The sequence below is a fragment of the Vigna unguiculata genome, chromosome 5 (genome assembly GCF_037176805.1).
Source record: "Vigna unguiculata cultivar grain cowpea cultivar isolate G323 ecotype 2 chromosome 5, ASM3717680v1, whole genome shotgun sequence".
Lineage (NCBI taxonomy): Eukaryota > Viridiplantae > Streptophyta > Magnoliopsida > Fabales > Fabaceae > Vigna > Vigna unguiculata.
In genome coordinates this window covers 2351426-2373691 of record NC_140796.1, presented here as the reverse complement: position 1 = coordinate 2373691, position 22266 = coordinate 2351426, and the positions used below count along the sequence as shown (strand labels likewise).

Sequence of the window (22266 nt, the reverse complement as noted above, 5' to 3'; positions counted from 1 at the left end):
TCCTTTCCTCCAACTTTAATTTTTCTTCATGAAATTATTATTAGAGTATTTTTGACTCAGTTCTATCCAGAAAACATCTCAGTCATATACTATATCTAATGATCGATAAAATATGGTCAACTTATTTCATGATTGGTTATTGAGAGCATAGAATCTGGTCAACTTATAATGACGATTATAGTTCTATAATATGGTTAATATTCTGGAGATTCTTCCATTCACCAAGTGCTGGTAATATTGATTAATCTCAATGCTGATTAATCTATGTAAACATAGACTAACGATTCTAAGGAAAACGATTCAATGAAGTAAAATAATTATACATCGATTATTACTGATGAAAACATATAAATACTCATCACTGGACGATAAAATAATGAAAGATCACTAGAGACAATTAAGAAAGAACAACAGTGGTTTATTTATAAACAAAAATTCCAAAAGTGATAAAGTTGATTTTTGTTTCATTTATCCTGGCTGAAGAAGTGGTTAATGGTTGGCATAATCTCTGGTGGTCGAGTACGAAGAAACTTCCTCAGACTATGCTCAGCATATTTCTCTCCCTCTTCTCTGTTATCCAACACTGCCATGCTGCGTCGAGTTTTATTAATCCTGCACCAATTTTCCAACCAAAATTAATCACCAAAATCTGCACTCACTTCATTATCACATCATTTCATTCAAATAATAATTTGATTAGAAAACGGTCAAACTACAAAGATTCTTTACAGTGGGAGTATGTTTGTAAAATATTGGTAGCTAGAGTTTGTCCTTAAAAAAGACGTTGACTATGAATTTCATGTGAAAATTAAGCTCTTAACTAAAATCAATTTGAATAAGCTTTACCTAACATCAGGGTTTTGCAGCACATTTCTTGTTAGTTGGAAGACACACATGGTGGTGACAAAGGTCATTGCAGCCAATAGAGGGTAAACCTAAAAAAGATATACAAGAAAGTGAGAAAGGCACATAATTAAAGATTAGATTTAATTAAATTATGCATGGTATAGTACGTACCTCTGGTTTCATCCAGCGCCCCATTAATTCGAAAAATGTTCCTCTCTCGTGAACCTTAAAGATGTTTTGTTACTGTGACAAAGAACAATGGTGGTTTTAATCTAAATGTGTGTGTGCCATGTGTATAAATAGTAGTTGTTAATGCAGAACTTGGAGGGCTAGTTTGAAGAGTTGGCATGCAAGTGTTGCATATACAGTGGGCTGTGTGGAAACATAAAATATTTGACTTTTGGAGAAAACTAGGGGCTGGCCTCATGTTTTTCTGGTTTTTTTAAGGTAAGAATTTGCGAAGAATGACCAAAATAATAGGCAATAGGGTAATTCAGTTATTCACGACAGCTTCAGCCAGAGATAAAGAGATGACGATGACGCGGAAAATTAATATCACACTATCTTGTTTGAAGGGACGAGGAATTGACCTGCTTGGTCAGACTCTTATCTTCCTTTCTTTGGTATCTTTCTAGATTTTTCTCAACTATTAAATTCTTAACTATTTTCTACCCCTGCTTTAATTAATACATTCAATTAATGAATTACTTATCTTAATTAACATTTAGTATGGATTATGTTAAATTTTAATTAATTGTGAACGTATAAATAAATACATAAGAGCTTTTGTTAACTGGTTTGCTTATATCTGACCATATTTGTGATCATAATATCTTAAATACCATTTTTAATTTTATATATATAAAATATGAATGATTTGAATAGTCATACTTTAAATATTGAATGATTATATAATTTTCATACTTTTTTTTTAATTTGTGATAATGTTTAAATCTAAAAAAAAAAGTAGAAAAGGATTTTTTTTATTATAATTTGTTTACTGAGTTAGTTGATTATCTCATAGCTTTAAAAAGATTTAGTTTTTTTTATAATTATTTTAGTGTTTCAATAATAGCGAATTTTCTTTATTGCAATTTTTTTATAAAATAATTATTAAAAATAATAATATAGTTAATTACTTTTAAAATATTATATTTAAATGATTAGAAATAAGGGTGAATATAATACGATAAAAAAATTGGATGAATTAACTCTTTTTATTCTTAATAAATGAATTAATTTTTTTAACCTTTTCATTTCCAATAAGAATTTTTTTTATATATATATGGTTACTTATTTAAATCACTTTGTTTCACTTTTCAATTCACTGTCTAAACAATCTAAACAATCTGGGACAAATAAAATAGAATAAAAAAATAATTTGGTATAATTTGAAATTGTAACAAACAAAGAAAAAGGAGAGATGTTCAACGATATTTCCTTAAATAAGTTCAAATACAATTTTATAATATATAAGTGAAGTACAAGTTAATTTTGTAGAATCGAATTAAATTTAAAGTTCACTTATAATATTTCTTTATACTTAAATGACTTAAATTTAGGAAGGATTTATCACTTTTAAGATCAACATAAAATGTTTTATAATGTAACATATATAAGTCTACTATTAATTGTCGAAAAATATATTTTCAATTCTAATACCTAAACTTTAAAATTTAAAACTCTTTTTATATCATATAAGTTTCAATTTTTAGTATTTTTTATGAAATCCATACTCATATGTATTACATACAATTTAATAATAATGAATGTATGTTATGATGGTTGCTACAGTGATGAAAGAAACGAAGCTAAAACATTTTAAACATCAAAACAGTGTGTTTTGTGGCAACCAAAGAAAGTGTGGTTGCGCATGGTTCAAGGATGTGCTTATTATCATGTCCATATCATGTTACAATATCACCAAACATTTGAGAAACTACTTGTGACTTCCTTTGGTTTTGGCATAATTGAGTTGAGTTCAAGAGAGTGACACACCAAAACATATGCTCCCCATTTTATCTTACCTCAAGAGAAGTAAAATTATATTTAAAAATTAATATAAGATGATCGAAGAATCACACAATTCACATTATCATAAGAGGAACCTTTTATGGTGATAATTCAACCCACATATATAACAAATATTTATTATTACAACTGAATAATGCAATTTGATACCAAATTAATTAGTATAGTTCATTTTAGGTAGGAAAAAATGTCAAAAACTATTTTACATTATATATATATTGCTTCCCGAAACACCATTTTTAATGATAAAAATACTTCAATTAATATAGTTTAATATTGTATTGATCATATGTAACTTCGTATTTTAGGTAGAAGGAAATATTACTCTTTACTTTTTTTATAGATAGTGAGATAAGAGCATCAAAATATCACACAAATAGGTAAAAGATTACAAAAATGAACTCTATAACTTATGTTATACAGTAATGTATGTTTATTTGATTATTTCTATTATATATTGTAAAGTAATATTTACTTTTATTTATTTCTAAACACGGGAAAAATAAAGAAAATATAACAATCAACATTTAAAAAATATAAAAAAAAATTAAAATGAAAAAAAATTAACAATTTAAATTATTTTATAATTCTATTAACATAAAAAAATATTTTATCATATCAATTGTTAAATCATTAAAAAAATCATTTATTTCTTTTTATTTTCGTCCCATTCAAACAATTAAACTTTTTATGCTATTCTTTTTCATTTCACTTCTTTCCCACTCCTTTCCATCCAAATAAAACTCAAACTTAAAGTTGAAATTGACCACAAAAGTTTATTGTTTTCTTTCTACCTATAAACTTGTGTAATCATCATTTAGCATTTTTCTGCTATTATATATATATATATAGCTCCTAAGAGCATCTCTGTGCCACTCATGCTGTCATAACATATCATGGCTCAGAAGCTGGTGTCTAGCTGGTATAATCTTCATTCTGCGGTGCCATCATCATATGTGCAACCACCAGAAACAAGACCTGATAATGCTGTTTTTGCCTCTGGAAAGTTAGTTCCAGTTATTGATCTTGAAGGACATGATCGACCTGATATCATAAGGAATATCTTAAAGTCCTCTCAGGATTATGGCTTTTTCCAGGTCCATATATTCTTTATTCACCAATATCCTTCACTTCACTGTCTTCTTTCATCACACGTGTTTTCCATGTATGAAATCATGGATATTGGTTGCACACACGTGGCTTTAGAGTTGGAATCTCCCATCTCTTGCAAAATGTACATACCAATTAGAAATTACATGTCATGCATGTATCTTTGGTGTTGTGTGATATAACTCGGTGTTTTTTTTTTTTATAACTTGCAGATAAATTTGTCTCCGTTATTACGAAAATGAACAAATTTATAAAAAATTATGAAAATGAAAAGATTGTGCAGTTCCATACATCTTTTAAAAGAAAAATCATGCACCCCTCTCAAGTTTTCTTTGAATCGGTGGTCCAATAATCAAATTAGAAAATCGTGTTGGTGTGACACATTTTTAAATCAAAGTCGTGTTGGGGTTATATGATTTCAAGCTGAAATCGTGCAGGGATTAACGATTCCTATTTTTGTAATTGATTACGGAATTTATTTAAAAGGAAAAAAGTGTGAAGGACAATGTTTTATTTATTAGAAAATGTGTATGGGTGTGCCATTTTCTTGTAGTGAATGACACATATGTACTATTAGTTAAGTTATACAGGTCCTAACCTTATACCAGACCGTTAAACTAGGCGTAAGGCTTCCGGATAACCGTCCACTACAAGGATCCATAATGAAATAGATCAACCAAATCTGGATAAACAAAAAAAATGTTCATACTTGTTTTTGGGTTTATCCGGATTTGGTTGATCCATTTCGTTATGGATCCTTGTAGTGGATGGTTGTCCGGAAGCCTCACGCCAAGTTTAAGGGTCTGGTATAAGGTTAGGACCTGTATAGCTTAATCAATAGTACATATATGTCATTCACGTACAACAAATGAAGTTACTGGATGACTTTTGAAAGGGAAAATGGGAGTGCAACTAGAAATAGTAGAAAATGGCACACCCCCACACGTTTTCTAATAAAGAAAATGTTGCCCCTCACTCTTTTCCCTTTGAATTTGTGTACCCCTTAATCAATTTCGTAATCGATTGCAAACACTTTGTAATCAATTACAATAGAAATCGTTAACCCCTTGCACGATTTTAGCTTGAAATCGTATAATTTGATTTAAAAACGTGACACCTACACGATTTCTTATTTTGACTATTTGTCCACCAAATCCAAAGAAAAACGTGAGAGGGGTGTACAATTTATTTTTTAGAAAACGTGTGGGAGCTGCACGATTTACTTATTTTTGTAATTTTTTAAAAGTTTGTCCATTTTCGTAATAACGGAGACAAATTTGTCTAGAAGTGAAAAAAAAAACCTAACTTGGTGTGTCCTAAACTATTTCTTATGTGAAACAATACACCGTTTACACCATTTTGTAGTCTTGTTGGAAATCTCACATATGGATTAGAGATAAAGTCCATGTTTTCACGTGTATGTATATTTGGTTAATCTGAAACGGTGAAAAACAAAGTAGGTTATCAACCATGGAGTTTCAAAGGATATAGTTGATGCTACACTGAATATTTTCAAAGAATTCCATGCGATGCCTGAGGATGTGAAGATAAAGGAAAGCTCTAAGGATCCAAATGGAAGGTGCAAGCTCTACACAAGTAGTGGAAGAGCCACCAAAGATGTTGTTAAGTATTGGAAAGACTCATTATCACACCCTATGGGAGAATTCATGGAGTATTGGCCAGATAAACCACTTGGATATCGGTAAATTAATTTATTTTTGCTTTGTTTCTTCTTCTTGTTTTTCACTTAAACGTTCACGTTTCATCCTTAAACTTTTCAATTTATCATTTTAGTCAATGGTAGCTGATGTGCTGGCTAGACTTATAATACTGATTTTCCTACATGTGGATTTCTTAATGACAAAAATGATAGTCTCGCATGGTCGTGTTATTTTTATACATATGTAAATCACCTGATATGTTGAAAAGAATGAATAAGAGTGAGATTACAGATGATTCAACTCACAAACAATAACTGTCATAATTACTATAATCTGTTAATATTAATCAAAATGAGTTGAACCGTATTTTATGTTCTATACAGTGTTTAAGCTACGTAAGTTTACGATGTAATTTTTAGGTTTAAATTTTGTCCTTAATTTTAGTAAACAAATTTTAAAACCTTTAATGGATATGTCAATTTCTGTCCCCCCATTGTATTTTTTGGTAAATAATTGGTGTCAACTGGATTGAACAACTCGTTTTATTACGTTGGATACTGCAACAAAGAAGTACAATAATGTTCTACAAAATCATATAATATCACAACATATATATATATATATATATATATATAAAATAAATTCAAGATAAATTAATATTAGAATAATTTTAAAAAATGCATATTAAATTATTTTTTATCAATAAAGTACAATAGACATTTACTTAAGTTCGTATTCATTAAAATTCGAATCTCGTATGAATTAGTATTTAAAAAGGAAAAAATTCTCAAATCAATAACTTTTTGACTTTATCGTTATAAAAAATCACGTAAAGTCATTTGACGACTATTTTCTATTCGTTCACTGTGATTGTTGATTCACCATCTAGTAAAATGTGATAAAAGGTAAAGAACACACCTTAACTTGATTTAATTGATTCCATGATAGATAAGGAGAATCTTTTCAACTCATTCACATTGACATCAAGGTTGATAACACTTTCTAATGATTTAAATATGACATCATGTTGGTCAACTTCAACTTCATTCAAACCAATTACTTATATTTTATATTCTATTACATTTTATTGTATATATATATATATATATATATATATATATATATATATATATATATATATATATAGTGGATGAATCAAATAAAATAACAAGTTTCTCAATATCTCTTATATCTATTATATATCTTATATCTCTCATATTTTCACCATCTTTGAAAATTTCAAACACCCACAATATTTCATATCCGTAATATTCCATATTATAATATGACTCTTAAAATTTTATAAGTTCGCATCTCAATTAAATCCGAATCAAACTCTCAATATAAAAATGCGGATTTAAACGAATATTTACTGTATATATACTTATATGGGAGCACTTGGAGTATTCCCACCTTTATACAAAAGATATTTACATTGTTTCCTGCTTTAAGTCTCTATAAACATAATTAAAACCTCTATATTTGATATAAAATATTCCTATCATATACCCATCTATTCTATTCTTGATACATATATGGAAACCGATGATGAGGATACAAAATATTGAATTAAATCAGGGGTTAAGTTTTCATCACCCTATCTTCTATTAAGTGGCTTTGTTTTACATGCAATGCTCATATTATTGCAGCAAAGAAAAAGACGAAAGTATGAGAATATAGATTTTTTAATTTTATCATGTCCAGGGTCTAGAGTCCTGATATGTGCGATGCATAGTATTTCTTCTGCATCAACTCTCTCATTTCTAAATATAATACCATTTCTTTGATTCCATATACCATACAATCGCTATCCGCATTCCCTTCAAGATCATGTTCCCTTCCTGACTTAATTTCATTAGGTAGAATTGTTGAAATGTATTCTTACCTTATTATGGTATACATTATTGACTCCTACCCAAATATTACACACGTATTCCATATTGTACTAGTTATCCTACACTAAAAAAAAAGTGACTAGTTGTTCCACCAAGTTTTTCCCACACATAACACATAGATCATTTCCCAAATCACAATTATATTTTCTTTAGTGACCACTCTATTTAGTATTACTTTCCAAACAAAGTGTTGTGAAGATGGTAGTACCTTCACATTCCATAATGTTACAAACAAAACAATATCTTTCCCATTATAAATTGTTAATTGTATATTGTTATAAATTACTGCTTGTATTATGTTGCAGTTGTTTGAGGTGAATTTGAGAAAGTAGGTCTGATTTTGTGAACTTTCAGTGAAGTTGTAGGGAAATACACGGAAGAACTGAGAAAAGTGGGACTTAAGATCTTGGAGCTGTTTAGTGAAGGATTAGGACTTAACACAGAATATTTGTGTGGAGGACTTAGTGAAGACCCTGTAGTGTTGTCTCACTACTACCCTCCTTGTCCTCAACCAGGTTTAACCTTAGGAACATCCATTCACAAGGACCCTAACCTTATTACCATTCTGCTTCAACAAGTAGGGATCACTGCACTTCAGGTCTTCAAAGATGGGGAATGGATTGCCGTTGACCCCATTCCCAATGCCTTTGTGGTAAACATTGGGATTGTGTTACAGGTAATTTTTTTTCTTAATATATTACAATACATAGATCTATGACAAAGAATTATATTACAATACTGTCTTAATACATAGATTCATACAAAGAATTATATTACAATCCTGTCTCAATACATTGATTCATACAATAGTTTCTGCATGACACAGTTTAACTTTCTATGATTTCCATACATAGATCATTAGCAATGGAAGACTCATTGCTGCTAAACACCGGGTTATTACAAATTCAAGCAGTGGGAGACACAGCGTTGCTTATTTCGTTAACCCAACAAAAGAATCCCTTGTAGAACCTGCTAAGCCTCTCATAAGTCCAACTTCTCCTCCAGTGTTTAGATCTATGACATTTGGAGAGATGACTACAAACTTTCTGACCAAAGGCATTCAATTTGAAGAAGAATTGCGCACAGTAAATTTCCAAAAATAATGGAAAAGTAATGCAAAACTTAAAAGAACATTTTCAAACGACTATACAAAGTTATATCGCACTTGAAAGAATAAAGTTTATGTTTGCAATGTCCAAGCTTGTGAATGTAGTGAACATATATTACACTTCAATGGTTTGTAGCCTATTTGTATTTTCAATCCTTCGTACTCTTAAGATTGAGAAACCCTTCTGCAATGAAGTCAAAATTTTCTGTTTCTCTATTAGACTTCTGGCTAATGATGACCACATAAGTAATGTGAAATCAACTGAGCAAGAGATTGGATTGTGTGAAATATAAAGTTTCTTGCTGTTAATTGCACTCATGTCATAATTGAGGAAAGGTTAGAGAATTAGCAATTTTTTCTTTTGGCTATAATAAGAAGGCCATTTGTGGTGTTACAAGCAACGAAAAAATGATGTAAAACAGTAAGGAGAATATACAGAATCTCATCAAAAGGATCAATCAAAGGCAAGCTACCAAATCCTACAAGTAAATAACAGAAAAATCTCACAGATATTAATCCTGCTGATGGAATGACAGAGCATGCTCAAGTTCCACCTCTACTTCACCCAGTTTTGGGTGAATAATGGTAATGAACAATAAGGTAGAATCATTATCAGCATTGGTATCTGTGATATCTGCTTGTTCCTGCAACAGATCATGCTCAAGTTCCAACTCTACTTCACCCATAGTTGTTCATTCATCAAGTTCATACTTGACGCATCTTTAACATCTACTTCCCTTAAATTTTCACAGCTAAGCTAATTTGGGTGCTTCCAAGGTGTTAGGATTAAGGTTGGGATTTTCTTCCAAGGTAAGACTGATAATTTTTAATTACATCATTTTATCTGTTAAAAAAAATAAAAATTGAAGACGAGTGTTTAAGTAATGGTCACATCTTTTAAGATGTATACTACTGGGACATATTAGTAATTGACTTTTCTGTTGCTAATATAGTTGTTAAATTTCATTCATGACTTTTGAAATTGAAAAACATCAGCTGCAATTAATTTTGGTTCCACCAAATGCCTGAAAATAGATCAAACATGTGAGAATCAATGCATAAAATCAATTTGAGCTAGTTTTTTTTTTTTTTTCAATGAATAAAGACTCTGGTTTGACATGTACATACAAGTTGCTACTTATTACTACTTATTTATTTTGTTGGCATGTAATTTGAGAGATCCATTTTGTGAAATCAACAGAGTAAGTGTTTGGATTGTGTGGAATACAAATTCTCTGACACTCAACCGAAGTTTCTTACTGTAAATTTTCATTTGTCTTCCCTTTTGCTTCACTACTCCACTATTGTGGTAACAAAGGACAAGTTAGAGAATTAAGAAGAGGAGTTCTATAGTTTTGCTATAATAAGTTGGCGATTTGTTTTGTTACAAGCAATGCAGAAACTGAAATAAAATAATAATGGGCAAATACAGATACTCATCAAGTCTTGGAAATAAAGAATGAAAAATGATTTTTTGACCACTAAATTATGACAACTTTTTCTTACAACCTTAGATGTCATCTTCTAAGTGGGTTTCCATTCTTCCTTTTTTTCATTCTCAATATTTAAAAATCACTTAGAAGATGGCACCTCATGTTGTAAGAAAAAATTGTCAAAATTTAATAGTCAAAATATCATTAGAGAAATCTAACATATCCCCCTTCTCAGCATTTCAGACATTTCTGCAGTTCTCGATTAATGAGATATTATTATTAACGTGGATTTAGTCTCTGTCTTAGTCACTTTCTACTTCTGCTTTTCCTAATTTAATACTTAACGTTTTTGTATTTTTTGTAATGGAAGGCTACAAGAGGTATAACGTGGACTTGTATATAAAATACATCCTCATACATTGTCGTTAAGAATTTTGGAAGTGTAGCAAAACTACATATAACCTGAAAGCATGTATCAGAACAGAAGCCACACTAGTATCTAAATGCTAAACGAATTTCAGCTTACTGTAACTGTTATTCTTTTTAATAAAAACACTAACCTTAATTTCGGTGATCTAGTCACTTAATTTCTTCAGTGTCACATACTGTTTCACTCCCAGGGGAATAATGGTTTTGGACAATAAAGTATAATCACAGTTGGAGTTTGTGATATCTGCTTGTTCCTGCATCGATAGAGCATGCTCAAGTTGCACCTCTACTTCACCTATTGCCGGTCGCTCATCTGGTTCATACTTCAAGCAATTTACCATGACATCAACAAAGACTTGCCAACAATCTGGTGCAATCTTTCCTTTGATAATCGGATCAATTTTCTCCTCAATAGGATTCTCCAGAAATTCTTTTTCAGCCAGGGTTATTAAATAAAACCTCCCCCTGCACACAACTTCGAGTAGAACCAAACCAAATGAGAAAACATCATTTAGCTGTGATGGTACTATCCATGACAAACTGCGTAGCCATGACACCCCAAGTACCTATGAGAAAAAATATTAGCTCAGTTTGACCCAAAAAAATTCATTGCAGTGAGTAAGCTCATACAACAGAACAAAAATTACCCATAACATGCTCTACATTGATTTGCTTCTGCTTTGACATAAAACGTGATCCCTGCACGCTAACACCGAAACCAGCGAGTTTTGGCTCCATGTGGTCATCCAAAAGGATGGTATTAGGACCCAGGATACAGTGAAAGATCGAACGTTTCGCTCCGGTGTGAAGGTAGTGTAGTCCACGTGCCACTCCTATGCATATTTGTAGCCTCTTCTTCCATAAGAGTTCACCATGTTGTAGGTGTTCATTTAGAGATCCATTGGACATGTACTCGTATACAAGAATCTTCTCCTTTTCGTGGTTGCAGAATCCTATAAGAGACACACATCTGGGGTGGCGAAGCTGGCATAACAATTCTATTTCGTTGTTAAACGCTTCGCATCCTTGATTGTTAAATCGCTTTATTGCGACCGTGTAATCAGAAGCACCATTATGCTGTAGATAGCCTTTATATACTTCACTGAATATTCCACTCCCTATTACTCTGTTTAGATCGAAGTTATTGGTGGCTTTCCTTAAATCGGCGAGAGAAAATTGATGGCACAGCTCTTCTATCACCGTTGGAAACTGTCTATGAGCTGAATTTGTATTCGTTGTGTGCTTCCAACAGCTCCTACCCAAACAATTGAGAAACATAGTTCCAATTTGTGACACCTGCTTGCTTTAGTTCTCACTAGTCACTTACCATTGATAGACATTGAACTATGCTACTCCTCAATCGTTTGGCTTGAGAAGCATATTAGGGTTGGGTTGCAATCTTGCCAAAACGAGATCCCCTAAAGTTTTTAACAAGGCTGCGTTTATTTCTTACTAACCATTCATTTCAGAGATTGTTTGGCCAGCATATTAAAGTCTGACTTAGTCAAAATGAGAAAAAGCGGTTGGGGAAGTTCAAAGATTTTATTTTCTGGAAATGTTTAAAGAGAAATTCATACAATATGGTCGTAGATAAGGTTAGGTAGATTAACGGACTCCAATAGTGGCAAGGGAAAAATTAAAGGTATCAGTCAGAATACTATTTCTAGTAAGAAAAAAAAAATTTAACACACTTTTACACTTTATTTAATACTTTATTTTTCCCTTTTTCATTATAAAAAGTATGTCAAAAAAGTGTATGTGTGTGCTACTCTTCTGGTAAATGCTACAAAATTAGTTGGTTCTATTACACATATACAGATTGTTGACAACCTTGTTGCTTGCAATGCAAGTATTGAAGAAACTTTTCAGTGCTGTTAAGATCCTTGTTATGTAGTTTAACAAATTTTTGCCGTAATTATTTTCATACTTCACCTCAGCTTCAACTTGTGCTTCTTTTTTGTTAGTAGCGACTTTCAACACCTGTTAACTGGTTTTCTGTCTCTACTTCTATTTAAATATCCTGTCAACGATTATAACTTGTCTATTAGTTATGTTTTTTGAGACATAATTCACTTTTCCCAGGAAGCTGAGTCCAAAATCTGGCAGCTTCTATTCTAATTGAAATTTCTAAAGGAGTGGAAAGACATATAGTTTCGTTTACTTATGAATCATTTAGTGAAACTAAACCTCGCGGGTAACCAGCTATTTTGTGGCCCAGATAATGCATAGTGATTTCAATTGGTTTCATGACTCTTACCCTTGCTATAGTGTAGTTGATTAGAAGTTCTTGTTTCTAACGTTGTTGTTGCAAGAGGAAAACTGATAAAAAAAAAGAATTTTGAACCACGGCATAATCTATGCTGGTATTGGTTATACTCCTTTTACAACAAAGTAACCACCAAATTCAATTTGATGGAGTTCTGTTCTTACATCGCATTCTTTTTCAATCCCATGGGAATAATGGTTTTGGAAAATAATGTATAATCGCGGTTGGAGTTTGTGATATCTGCTCGTTGCTGCATCAATAGAGCATGCTGAAGTTGCACCTCTACTTCACCCATTGTAGGTCGCTCATCTGGTTTATACTTCAGGCAATTTACCATGACATCTACAAAGACTTGCCAACAATCTGGTGCAATCTTTCCTTTGATAATCGGATCAATGTTCTCCTCGACAGGCTTGTTCAGAAGTTCTTTTTCAGTCAGGGTTTTTAAATAATTCGTCCTCCTGCACAGCACTACTAGTAGTAGAACCAAACCAAATGAGAAAACATCCCATTTATCTGTGATGGTACCATCCATGACATACTCTGTGGCCCTGTAGATCCAAGAACCTATAAGAAAAAGTATTAGCTTAGTTTAACCCACAAAAATTCATTGCAAACAAAAATTACCTATAGCATGCTCTACATTGATTTGTTTCTGCTTTGACTTAAAACGTGATCCCTGAACACTGACACCGAAACCAGTGAGTTTTGGCTCCATGTGGTCATCCAAAAGGATGGTACTAGGACCTAGGATACAGTGAAAGATGGAACGCTTGGCTCCAGTGTGAAGGTAGTGTAGTCCATTTGCTACTCCTATGCATATCTCTAGTCTCTTCTTCCATGATAGGTCAGCATCTTGCAGGTGTTCATCTAGAGATCCATTGGACATGTTCTCGTATACAAGAATCTTCTCATTTTCGTGGTTGCAGAATCCTATAAGAGACACACATCTGGGGTGACGAAGCTGGCATAGTAATTCTATTTCTTTGTTGAACGCTTCCCATCCTTGATCTTTAAATCGCTTTATTGCGACCGTGTGATCAGAAGCACCATTTTGCTGTACACAGCCTTTATATACTTCACTAAATAATCCACGTCCTATTACTCTGTTTGGATCGAAGTTATTGGTGGCTTTCCTGAGATCGGTGAGAGAAAATTTATGGCACAGCTCTTCTATCACCGTTGGAAACTGTCTCTGAGATGAATTTGTATTCGTTGTGTGCTTACAACAGCTCCTACCCAAACAATTGAGAAACATATTTCCAATTTGTGACACCAAATAAGATCCCCTGCAGTTTTTAACAAGGCAGCGTTTACTTCTTACTAAACATTGGGTTCAAAGATAGTTTAGGCTGGTGAAAAATGTTAGGAATCCAACTTTTGAGTATAATTTTCACGTTGACCAGAAATGAGAAAGTAGAGTACTATATAAAGATAAAGACCCATAAACCAATTGCCATGAGGTTTTGGATTGAAAGTGGTGTCAATTCTTTAAATGGTTGATTATATGGTTGAACTCAGGTCTCATTGGTGTTTGTTCTCTCCAGTGAAACTCCTACCGTAAAAAACCTAACAAGTACTAGTGTTGGGAATCCTTCTGCTGTTGGAGGGGAGTGTACCAATGTAGTCAAGGACATTGACTAAAAATGAAAAAGTAGAGCAATTTATAATAATAAAGATCCATAAACACATTATCTTGAGTTGAGAGTGGTGTTAATTTCTTAAGTAAATCTCTTGGTCACAACTCTTCTATTACTAATTTGTGAAACAAACAACTCTCTCCATTCTCAACATCTAATCCCGTCCTCTTTTCTGCTTCATTTTCTAGCGTTTCCATACTTCGTGAGAAAGAGCCATTTCCACTTTCTGACAACTAAAAAGGAAATGAAATAAAATATCGTACAAATTTTTTTTTCTTTTACTTAAACGTGTACGTTACAACTTGAAATTTTAACCTCTAGCTTTATAATTAATGACGTAGTTGATGTTATGGGCTTATAATATTTTTCCTACCAGTTGTTTTTCTAATAATATTATACAAATGATCGCTGATCACACTGATGAGCAAAAATACATACAAAATTTGAGAGGATAAAGTTGACTGTTTATATTATAAATTTAAATACTGACAAGTTCAATGATATAGGTGGAATGATGTTAAAATATATGAATGGCAAAGTGAAAAAGTGTGGTTTTGAACGAAAGTTTGCAGCTTTTTGATGTCATATAAAATGAAAGTATTATATACAAGCATGTAATATGATCAAGAAAATGTTTGTAGTCGTACAAATGCAATGCAGTCAGAGCTAAACGAAGTTCTGTTATTAAAGGTTGGAAGAGAATGCTGCTTCAAGAAACAAGCTGAACCTGTTTCAAAGTAAAGCTTATGAATCAGACAAGATTCCTACATAACCATCTCCCTTAATTCACAGTTACTATAACTATCTAGATATGGATATAAAAACTAGAAGTTGTAATAGTTTATTAATTCTGATACTGCTATTCCAGATGTGCAATCCAATACAATATTTTTATTAAGAGAAAATAGTTATTAAAATTCTATCATTCACAAGAATAAAGAGTCAAATCAATACAGCAGCCATCTAACATTAGATAAATCTCACAACGGTTTATCAAGTACATATTTATGGTCACACAGCAGCCATCTAACTCTTCAAATATTTAAACCTTAAATAACATAACTTGTCTATATGTTTGTGTTGTTCTATATATATACGAGTGTTTAATTATCAACAAATACGTTACATTTCTTCAGTATCACTGTCTTCTGTGCTGTATACCAGTTCCGCTCCCGGGTGAATAACTGTGGTGGAAGGTAAGGTATAATCACCATTAGTATTTGTGATATCAGCTTGTTCCTGCAACGACAAAGCATGCTCTAGTTGCACCTCTACTTCACCCATTGTTGGTCGCTCATCTGGTTCATACATCACGCATCTTTTGGTAATATCTATGAACACTTCCCAACACTTTGGTGCAATCTTTCCCTTGATGCTCGCATCAACTTTTTCCTCAACAGGCTTCTCCAGAAATTCTCTTTCAGCTGGCATTGTTATGTATTTCCTTCCACACACAACTTCTAGCAGAACCATACCAAAAGAATAAACATCAGATTTCTCTGTGATGGCATCGTCAGTGAAAAGCTCTCTAGCCATGTATCCAGGAGTACCTGCAAGTAAAAAATATCAGCTTAGTATACGTATAATACAAAAAAAATCAATTTAGAAAGTAAGCTCATAAAGCAAAGAACAAAGATTTACCTGCCACAACATCAACTTTAATTGGCTTTGGTTTTGACATCAAGCGTGACCCCTTTACGCTGATGCAGAAACCTGTGAGTTTTGGGTGCATGTTGTCGTCCAAAAGGATGGTTCGAGGTTTGACAATACGGTGAATGATGGTGCGCTTAGCTCCTGCATGAAGGTAGTGTAGTCCACGCGCTGCTCCTGTGCAAATCTCCAACCTTTGCTTCCATGACAGTTCCCCACGTTGTAGGTGTCGATCTAGAGATTCATTGGACATGTACTCGTACACCACAATCTTCTCTTTCTTGTGGTTGCAGAATCCTATGAGAGACACACAATTAGGGTGACGAAGCTGGCAGAGCAACTCTATTTCATTCTTGAACACTTCACTGTGTTCCGCAGAAAACCGCTTCACTGCTACTATATAGTTAGAATGTTGGAGATAGCCTTTATAAACTTCACCAAATCCTCCACGTCCAATTAGTCTCTTTCTATCGAAGTTGTTGGTTGATTTTCTAAGCTCTGCAAGAGAAAACTGATGGCACAACTCTTCTATTACAGTTAGATACTGTTTCTTTGAAGAACTTGTGTTGCCTAAACATTTCATAAACATTGTTCTGATTTGTGAGAGACACCCTTCTTCCTTAATTGTTTTCCACTTTCTAAAAACTTTCACCTCTTTTCCTCTTCAATCTTTACATAATTAAGCTAATTAACCTTGGTCTCTATAATTTCTAATTTATAATTAACATTTCACACTCTGATCTTCTTCATTTCATTTCAGCTGTTTCTCCGGTCTTCACTACTAATATTATTAGTTTACAGATAAAAGGTTTAAAAACATAACTTGGAGGTTGATGGATTCGACTAATTGAGTTTAAACCAAGTTAAAATTACCAATTCGGATTTCAGTCGACCAAAATATGAATATAGCATAATATTGGTCAAATTTTTTTTTCTTTTAATTACCGGATAGCATTAACACAAAAAAAAAAGAGTCATTATCTGACGTCATTTACGTCTGACATGGAACACATAAAAAATGCACAGCGACAAACTTACGGATAACCTAAAGCTGTGAGACATAAAAAAAAGTATTTTGTGTTTAACTCTTTTGGGTCCCACATAAATTTACGCCGGATCTTTTACGTCTGAATGTTATAGGTCTGACATAAATTAATTTTAACCTTCCACATTTTTTCTACGAACGAGATTTTCTTCTTCGGCAACGAAGGTTTGTGTCATGGGTCATTGCATTACTAACCAAAACGAGTGGTTTTTTCATCTCCAATGACGGTTTTCTCTTTAAGCAATGGTCTCTCTGTTTATTTTTTGCATTGAAGTCAATTTCTTACTCCTTATTAATTGTGCCCACTAAGTCATCGGTACGCTTGAATGTCCTTGTTATGTTTATGGATTTGTATATTTATTTTTTGAAATTTTTAGCATTAAAGGTTTAGGCTTTGCTGAAATTTTTCATCACTGAGGGTTTAGGCTTGGTTGTGTTTATGAAGAATTTAGTATTTTTATTTTAAAAATTCATAGAAAGTATTGACATTAATTTATTAGTTTATGGAAAGATTTATTAGTCATTTAATATATAATTTTACCTGTACATTTGAGATTTATCTTAAATGATTAAACATTAGTTGATTATATTACATTTTGAATTGTCCGACAGAGAATTTGAAAAAATTATTTTTTATAATTTGTTAATACATATATAATGTAAATTTATGTATAAATTTAATAAAATTTTAGTTTGTATCATTTTACGTTGTTTTCTGGGTGCATATTTAATTGTGATCATGAGCTGAGTACTTTTATTTCATGTACTTCAAAGATTAATGAAAAATGTTGCCGAAATTTTATCAAATTTATGGTGATCGATTTTTTCGTATACACTTTAGTGAATTATAAAATCTTTTTTTTTTAAATGGGTAGGGTCTCACCATGTGAGAATTGCAAATATGATAATGATGGAGTTTGTTATGTAGCTATGAAAACATCAAATAAAAGAATTAAATTTGTACATTTTTAAAGTTGAGGGATCAAATTGAACCAAAATTTCAAAAATGAACTAATTATAATTTTTAATAAAAGTTAAGATAAAAAGAACATATTTAACCCTTACTAAAAATATGCGTAATTTAATAGCTTTCTAGTTGATTAGTTTTAATAGGAGTACTAAAAACAACCGGAATGCTTTTTAAATAGCAAAATGGTAGTTGCTTACATGGTCATTGCAAAAGTCTTTCTCTTACTGTTTTTTTAATAATAATGTCACTTATGTGAAAAATATATTCAGAATTTGACATCATAAGGTTGACTGAGTGTATTATACATTGAGAAGTGTGATTTAGTACGTGATTTTTCATAGGAAATTGCTCCATATAAGTTATACTTAATAAAATATTATCACTATTTAATCAAAGAAGAGTTATTGAATGGTCAGAGAGAGAGAGGAAATTAAATAACCAATCAAGTGTTGCAATAAGAAATTTCATCTGAATTGTTTAGTATTTTCATTATAGATATTAGTGTCATTTTGGACGAGAGTCATATGAAATTTCATAAAATGAATTGTAGTTAGTAAAATATGAGCACTAATCAATCAAGATAGGTGTTTTCAGTTACGAGAGGGGAAACTAAATAACAAAACAAGTAATGTTATTTTAGTATGAATTTCGTCTCGTATTGTTTATTATTTTTGTTATATACAAGTGCCAAGGTAAATTGAATAAACAAAATACGACGGACAAAATTAGGTATTCTCATAATTCTGTGTCATTCTTTGTTAATTGAAAACAAATTAAATTAAATAAAAAGGTGTCTTATTATCACGACAAAAGTTTGATTTTTTTTTTCTTATCAACTTTATTCACATGGTTTTTTATTTTATTTTAAATTGTAATAAGAAAAAATATTCCTTTATATTTTTGGATTGTTTATAATTATTTCAAATTAAAAATAATAATCTTAATTATATTTATATTTTTAGTATTTTAAGATTAATGAAAATGAAAGTTATCAACACAATCAAAATAATGGTTTTTGGACAAATGAAAATAACGGTTAAAACTGTATCATCAATTTAATTTTATAGCATTAAAATTTTGTATTCCAAAAGATACATCATATCATCATATATGTATTTATTTTATTTTTTTTATAGATCATAATAGAAAGGCATTGATATAATCCATATTTTTCATAACCATGTCCACTTACTATTATTCTTTAATTAAGTTAATCAATAAAAATCGTATTCGGATCGGAGCATATCCTAAATATTTTAAAATATATATACATATATATTTTGTCGACAAAAAAAAAAAGTTAATTAATAAAAAAATATCGACGATAGCATTTTCCATTAAAAAAAAACAAAACTCAACTAACTATAGCTTGCTTCATAAATTATATTTTGAAAACGTCGTTTTGAGTTTATAAAATTCATGAACTACACGATGTTATATTTTAAGACAAAAATATTCAAATTGTGATCTGTATAATTTTCATGGATCAGTTGATGTTTAACTATTATTTTGCGCAAGGACGATTTGACTATATCAGCACCTGAATCATGAAGGTAAAGTTGCTACCAAAAATTAATCATAAGCGAGTAGTAATAAGTAAATAAAGCTTTCAACTTTACTAACTTTTCGACGATAGGGTACAATACACCACTAACCATTAGTCTTTAACGGTACATAATTACATAAACACTGTAATAATAACAGTAATACTTTAATTGATAAACATATTCAATTCTTTAGATAATTCATGTGCAAACAAGATAAAGTTGTAAGAAATTTGAGAGGGGCATTAATTAATGTGTCTGCAGTGCAGCTTTCTGCTTAGGTTACAAGAGCAATTCTCGTTCAATATCAGTACCCTTGATCATGAAATTTTTCAAGAACTCTTCAAATGCAATGGACCTGTAGATAGGTTGAGCACCAGAACTTATCAAACACTTTGCAGGTTCTATAATCTGTTTGCTAGTTGGACGGATGAAATATGCAACTGTGGTCCTTGCAAATTCTGAATTTGTCACCACACGGTGTTCAGCACCGATTAACCTTCCATTACTAATCACCTGCACATTCATCAGTCACAGAATTTCATCATGCAAAACCATATCATCATGACCCAGAATTAGGAACCAAATCAACCTATATAATATTTCAGTACCTTTTGATGTTTTCCGTAATGAGTTTATGTATCAGAAAAAAAGTGTACAAATATTATGCTAATTGATGTACTACTTACATAATATATATCAATATCAAACAGTTTATTATTATATGGAGAAACATATATATTACCTGCAACATAAGGCCAATGTTGACCACAAAAGCATAAGGAATTGGTTCAACCACTATCCATTCTCCATCTTTGAAGACTTGAAGTGCATTTATATCTTTTTCTTGAAGCAGAATAGTAACAAGGTTAGGATCTCTGTGCTTAGGAGCTCCCAAGGTTAAACTTGGTTCTGGGCATGGAGGGTAGTGATGAGCTAGCAGTAATGGACTCTCACTAAGTCCACCACAACAGTATTTTGGGTCAAGTCCTAAACCTTCACATAGCAGCTCCAAAATTTTTAGTCCCATTCTTCTCATTTCTTGCGTGTATTTTGCAACAATTTCACTGCAAGGAGAGGAATCATCATAGTCAACAGAATCTTTCATTAGTCAGAATAAGATGAGTTTCAAAGAAGATAATAAAACTTTAATTGTTAAATTAATGAATTAATAACAATCGTGTATGCTTAATAATTGTATTATGCTAACCTGTGTATTGAGCTGGATTTTTGTTCGTTGTGAAGTGGCGGCTATAGTATTGATGATGACATGACAGTGTGGTACTTATGTTAAACGTGTGCTGTTAATTGTGACTTTGTGATAATTAAGACCAGATGCAAAAGTAGTAACATTAGGTAGTGGTAGTGGTTTCCAACCCAGTGAAGGAAAACTTAATGGTAAAGAAAAAAGAGGTCTTAGTTAATTACACCTTTAGTTGCCCATGTGGTATGAATAATGTCTACTCACCTTTCAGAACAATCAATGATGACTCATAAAGGTTCAGATTAAACCAAGTTTAATGGTTAAAATCTCATTATCAATCATTTAAAAAAAATTAGAAGAAAATCTAAAAGAATATTCATAGGACTAGTCAATTATGCTTCAAAAGAATGAAACGGAATTATGGAATAAAAAATTTTGATAGTGACTTGTCATTTTTTAAGACATCATTGTCAACCCAGAACACATCAACGTCCACAGTCAAAACATCTGACACAAACTGAAATTAATAGTACATATCTACCATTGTCAAGAAGGTTTATAGTTTATTAAAACGCTGATGAAGCCACTTAAATTGGGTTGCGTGAGCTCATTTAAATAAGTTGCACAGGAAACGATACCTCATATTGAATGTTATTTACAGAAAAATTACATCAAATGAAGACGATCTTTTACCGATATTTTGCAGGCTTTTGAGGCAAAAATTGCATGGAATCTTCAGAAGATGGACACAAGTGTCTTAATGTGTCCCTCCAGAACTGAACGGTATCTTTGCTGTTAATCTCACGGCTTGTGTAGAGCCTGCAACCTCCATTTGGATCTCTGGAACTTTCCCTTATCTTTTCTTCAGCAGGCATGGCATGAAATTCCTTGAAAATATTCAGTGTCTCATCCATTAACTCTTTCGATACTCCATGGTTGATAACCTACACCACAGTTTTTCATGCATAAACTAAAATCATTGTAAACAGCTAAGTTTAAACACCGACACTTTCATGATATCAAAAACTAATAACATTGCAGTGCTTATAAAAATTACGACGAAATTGATTTTGTTTATTGTATCTCTAGTGCAGAAAGCGCGTATATGCTGTGAAATTATAACTACAACAAAGGGAAAGAAAATTGATGGGAAAAAGAACCTGGAAAAATCCATAGTCCTCGGAGGCTTTCAAAATGTGCTTCAAGATTTCATGGCGATCGTGCAGTCCGAGATCTACCACCGGGATTTTCTTGCCGGAAGGAAAAACCATGCCAGGTTGGCTTTCCGGTGGTTGCACGTAGGATAAGGGCACTGAGGAATGAAGATGGAACCAGCTTGAGACAAGCTTTTGATCCATATGTGTTGTTAACTCCTACTCCTAATGAAGTTTGATTACATGTGTTCATAATTATATGTGTGGATTATATAGAGAA

The 22266-nt window shown here is 31.9% G+C and overlaps 5 protein-coding genes and 1 pseudogene across 6 annotated transcripts; 1 reads left to right on the top strand and 5 right to left on the bottom strand.

The window, feature by feature from the left end:
• Nucleotides 1-304: 304 nt before the first annotated feature.
• On the bottom strand, nt 305-1156 carry LOC114186122 (B12D protein). Its single transcript, XM_028074150.2, has 3 exons — nt 1018-1156; nt 847-935; nt 305-612 (listed from the first exon to the last, which is right to left on the bottom strand). The coding sequence occupies exons 1-3, from the start codon at nt 1039-1041 to the stop codon at nt 465-467; spliced, it is 261 nt and encodes an 86-aa protein (XP_027929951.1). The 5' UTR covers nt 1042-1156; the 3' UTR covers nt 305-464.
• Nucleotides 1157-3758: 2602 nt separating this feature from the next.
• LOC114183928 (protein DOWNY MILDEW RESISTANCE 6-like) lies at nt 3759-8870 on the top strand. Its single transcript, XM_028071121.2, has 4 exons — nt 3759-3974; nt 5448-5689; nt 7898-8219; nt 8398-8870. The coding sequence occupies exons 1-4, from the start codon at nt 3774-3776 to the stop codon at nt 8644-8646; spliced, it is 1014 nt and encodes a 337-aa protein (XP_027926922.2). The 5' UTR covers nt 3759-3773; the 3' UTR covers nt 8647-8870.
• Nucleotides 8871-10463: 1593 nt separating this feature from the next.
• On the bottom strand, nt 10464-12006 carry LOC114183926 (receptor-like protein kinase FERONIA; annotated as a pseudogene). The gene is made up of 2 exons (XR_014994745.1): nt 11161-12006; nt 10464-11079 (listed from the first exon to the last, which is right to left on the bottom strand). The product of XR_014994745.1 is annotated as a receptor-like protein kinase FERONIA (transcript).
• An 857-nt stretch (nt 12007-12863) lies between these two features.
• On the bottom strand, nt 12864-14151 carry LOC114185716 (receptor-like protein kinase FERONIA). Its single transcript, XM_028073594.2, has 2 exons — nt 13407-14151; nt 12864-13346 (listed from the first exon to the last, which is right to left on the bottom strand). Exons 1-2 carry the CDS (start codon nt 14035-14037, stop codon nt 12940-12942), a joined length of 1038 nt encoding a protein of 345 aa, XP_027929395.1. The 5' UTR covers nt 14038-14151; the 3' UTR covers nt 12864-12939.
• Nucleotides 14152-15352: 1201 nt separating this feature from the next.
• Nucleotides 15353-16751, bottom strand: LOC114185643 (receptor-like protein kinase FERONIA). Its single transcript, XM_028073499.2, has 2 exons — nt 16061-16751; nt 15353-15969 (listed from the first exon to the last, which is right to left on the bottom strand). Exons 1-2 carry the CDS (start codon nt 16656-16658, stop codon nt 15542-15544), a joined length of 1026 nt encoding a protein of 341 aa, XP_027929300.2. The 5' UTR covers nt 16659-16751; the 3' UTR covers nt 15353-15541.
• Nucleotides 16752-19674: 2923 nt separating this feature from the next.
• On the bottom strand, nt 19675-22264 carry LOC114183616 (hyoscyamine 6-beta-hydroxylase-like). The gene is made up of 4 exons (XM_028070697.2): nt 21993-22264; nt 21526-21776; nt 20374-20695; nt 19675-20144 (listed from the first exon to the last, which is right to left on the bottom strand). Exons 1-4 carry the CDS (start codon nt 22188-22190, stop codon nt 19911-19913), a joined length of 1005 nt encoding a protein of 334 aa, XP_027926498.2. The 5' UTR covers nt 22191-22264; the 3' UTR covers nt 19675-19910.
• Between the last annotated feature and the right edge of the window lie 2 nt (nt 22265-22266).

Coding starts and splice junctions, on each gene's coding strand:
- LOC114186122 (XM_028074150.2), bottom strand. CDS start 1,041: ATGGGGCGCTGGATGAAACCAGAG. Junction 936..1,017: donor GGCGCTGGATGAAACCAGAG/GTACGTACTATA, acceptor TATCTTTTTTAG/GTTTACCCTCTATTGGCTGC. Junction 613..846: donor CTGCAAAACCCTGATGTTAG/GTAAAGCTTATT, acceptor AAATTGGTGCAG/GATTAATAAAACTCGACGCA.
- LOC114183928 (XM_028071121.2), top strand. CDS start 3,774: ATGGCTCAGAAGCTGGTGTCTAGCTGGTATAATCTTCATTCTGCGGTG. Junction 3,975..5,447: donor AGGATTATGGCTTTTTCCAG/GTCCATATATTC, acceptor AAAACAAAGTAG/GTTATCAACCATGGAGTTTC. Junction 8,220..8,397: donor ACATTGGGATTGTGTTACAG/GTAATTTTTTTT, acceptor TTCCATACATAG/ATCATTAGCAATGGAAGACT.
- LOC114185716 (XM_028073594.2), bottom strand. CDS start 14,037: ATGTTTCTCAATTGTTTGGGTAGGAGCTGTTGTAAGCACACAACGAAT. Junction 13,347..13,406: donor CAATGTAGAGCATGCTATAG/GTAATTTTTGTT, acceptor TTTTTCTTATAG/GTTCTTGGATCTACAGGGCC.
- LOC114185643 (XM_028073499.2), bottom strand. CDS start 16,658: ATGTTTATGAAATGTTTAGGCAACACAAGTTCTTCAAAGAAACAGTAT. Junction 15,970..16,060: donor TAAAGTTGATGTTGTGGCAG/GTAAATCTTTGT, acceptor TTTTACTTGCAG/GTACTCCTGGATACATGGCT.
- LOC114183616 (XM_028070697.2), bottom strand. CDS start 22,190: ATGGATCAAAAGCTTGTCTCAAGCTGGTTCCATCTTCATTCCTCAGTG. Junction 21,777..21,992: donor AGGACTATGGATTTTTCCAG/GTTCTTTTTCCC, acceptor ACTGTGGTGTAG/GTTATCAACCATGGAGTATC. Junction 20,696..21,525: donor CAAAAGCCTGCAAAATATCG/GTAAAAGATCGT, acceptor CTCTCCTTGCAG/TGAAATTGTTGCAAAATACA.